A 2,468-nucleotide genomic window follows, 5' to 3' on the forward strand; every position below is an offset into this window, starting at 1 on the left:
GGCGGCAGGTGCCCGTGGCTGTCACCGGTGACTGTGACTGGCGGCAGTGACCCGTGGCTGTCACTGCGGTACTGGAGGAGGTGGATGGTCAGTCTGCTCTGTGTTCTTGTTCACGCCAAGGGAGTTCTTTCCACACTTCTCTTTTGGCCTCATCAGTGTTTTTAGGGCAGATAAATTAGGCCGAGCCCTGGAAAACAATCACTGAGTTCAAAGCAGCACTGTAGATCCCCCCATGTGGCGATGTGTGTGTGAGTGAAAGGACAGCACTGTGTCCCGCAGTTTCACTTCACCTCTGGCTCTGCAGATGAGGTTTTACAGTGAATAAGAGTTTCAGCTCCATTGTGAGTTTCTGTACCAAACCTACATTTCAAAAACTAGAACAAACCCCAAAAAACCCGTTGTTTCTATTTAGGTTCAACTTTTTGTTCTGAGGTAGTTCCTTTTGATTCCGTTTTCTCTTTCTGGTTAACTCAGTGATGTGGAATACATGGAAAGGGCTCCCCCTGAGTCCATTTTCTGTTCCTCTGAAACCTGGTTTGTCACAATGTGGAATTTTGATGATTTCTTCATAATGTTACATGGTTTCTCATAGTTATGTGTGCGTGGTTGCAAGGAGTGGTTGTACTCGGGTGGTCACTGAGCTGATGTCAGTCACTGGTGGGTAGAAGCTGCTGCTCTGGGAGCCAGTTGCTGTACCGGTGGCTCTGTAGCTGGAGCAAAACACGGATTTATTTGATAATTCTAAAAGCCATAGTTTCTCAACACTGAATAAGGTGTAAAATTCAGAATTTCAGTGTGTCACTGTAGACACACTGTAAATTACTTAAGGAGTGAAAAATCTGGAGGATGGAATTAGTGGGGATAAATGGACCTATACAGAATTAATCTGAAGGCTCAAACCAAATAGTACTGGTGCTGCAGGTTCATATTCCAATCAGAGCCGAGATGCTCCAAGCACAACCATCACTGCCCTGCAGCCTTCAGAGCTGCCCTCGGAGCTGCCCCAGGCAGGCAGGTGCAGGGTCACGGGCAGGGAGGCAGGTGCAGTTGGACTCACAATTCCAATAGTCCTTGCCAGAAAATGGCTTCTGGGAATCATGTTTCTGGAAAGTGTCTGCTTGGTCGCTCGTCTGGCTTCTGGAAGTGTAATTGGATTGACCAATGGGATAATGAGGACGATATTCATCTCTGTTGATTGTTATTGTAAAATACATAAAATTTGCCACTGCTTCCTCCCTGGGAATAATTCCAGAGGATGTTGTTTGTGACCTACAGGGCTAGGCTAGAGCCTGGCTGTGCCACTGCTCTGTGGGTTGAGCATTTGCTGGGTTTTAAAACCCCGTGTTTTTGGATTCAGGGTGAATTCCTGTAGCTCTCTGTGCCGTGCTCCCTTGCACTGATGGAACAGTGGGAATCTGCTCTCTGTGTGTGGCCTGTGAGGCTTGAGGTGAGCAAAGGTGTGTGAAGGTTGCGCTCAGGTTCTGTAGAGACTTATGAGAATGTGCCTGGAAAGTGGTATGTCTTGCGTTTCTGCTCTGCTTTAATTTTTTTGCACTATTTGCGTTGTTTTTAATAGCCTGTGCTGGTGGTCTCTGTCACTTCTGGCTATTCAGACTGAACCCAGTCCACATGATCTGTTACAACCCACCATCCCAGGAATTCCTGCACCGACTGACTCAGATTTTGGTGTTGATGAATAGTCAGTGACAAACTCGTGGATTTTCCAGGAAACTCCACTATGAACTGGTTTCCTTGTAAGGATGTTAGGAAACCTTGTGAAGATCCAGGGTTGTATCATGAACCAGATGAGTGAAATCATCTTCCTGGAATCTGTGGTCATTTGGACTCTGAATTGTGGTAAAAAGCCGAAAGTTCCTTGTAACAAATTCTGGTAAAGGTTGTGATCAAGTTTCTTCTTGGTGTGTGGTGGCCATGGAATCATCAGGATGGGCCACAGGATGGTGGTGGCTGCCTGCTGGCCTGAGGACCTGGTGGTCCTCAGGGTAAGACCAGCCACCCCAGTTCCATCCCAAGGAGCCCGGCTCCCATGAGGGGGTTTGCAGAATGGAACGGTTCCTGTCGGGTTCAGGGATGCAGTTCAGTCCCTTGCTCATGGATTCCTGGATCTCATGGGAGCTGCTGCTGCTAATTGTGTTGAAATGTGGTTTTGTCATGCAAACAGACTCCTGCGGGAAGGGTCGTTCTATGACTGGATGAATTTGCATGTGTGAAACCTCCGGAGAGGAGAAGTTGCTGCTTGCTTCCTGTCACCCCCTGCGTGATGCTGGCACTAAGCTGGTTTCTTCCCGAAGTGACTTCAGAGAAATTAAACTTGTTCTGAAATTTCTTTTTGAAGAATGAGCTTCCTGATGTTTCCCTCACAGCTTTTGTGAGGTTTGCAGGGGAAGTTGTGACCCTCTCTTGTACTTCTGGCATTGCTAGAGAGGGATGGATCCCTGTTGTGGCTG

General features: G+C 47.6%; 2 protein-coding genes across 2 annotated transcripts in view; one reads left to right on the forward strand and one right to left on the reverse strand.

Annotated features, from left to right (window-relative positions):
- Positions 1-2,468, reverse strand: part of SOCS3 (suppressor of cytokine signaling 3) — a 12,667-nt gene that overhangs the window by 4,806 nt on the left and 5,393 nt on the right. The gene's annotated exons all lie outside the window — the stretch shown is intronic.
- PGS1 (phosphatidylglycerophosphate synthase 1) overlaps positions 1,959-2,468 on the forward strand; it is a 13,899-nt gene continuing 13,389 nt past the window's right edge. The window contains exon 1 of the mRNA XM_017730627.1: positions 1,959-2,003. Coding sequence (XP_017586116.1) covers positions 1,959-2,003 — 45 coding nt within the window. The remainder of the gene's footprint in view (positions 2,004-2,468) is intronic.

The sequence above is a fragment of the Corvus brachyrhynchos genome, unplaced genomic scaffold (genome assembly GCF_000691975.1).
Source record: "Corvus brachyrhynchos isolate BGI_N302 unplaced genomic scaffold, ASM69197v1 scaffold340, whole genome shotgun sequence".
Classification (NCBI taxonomy): domain Eukaryota; kingdom Metazoa; phylum Chordata; class Aves; order Passeriformes; family Corvidae; genus Corvus; species Corvus brachyrhynchos.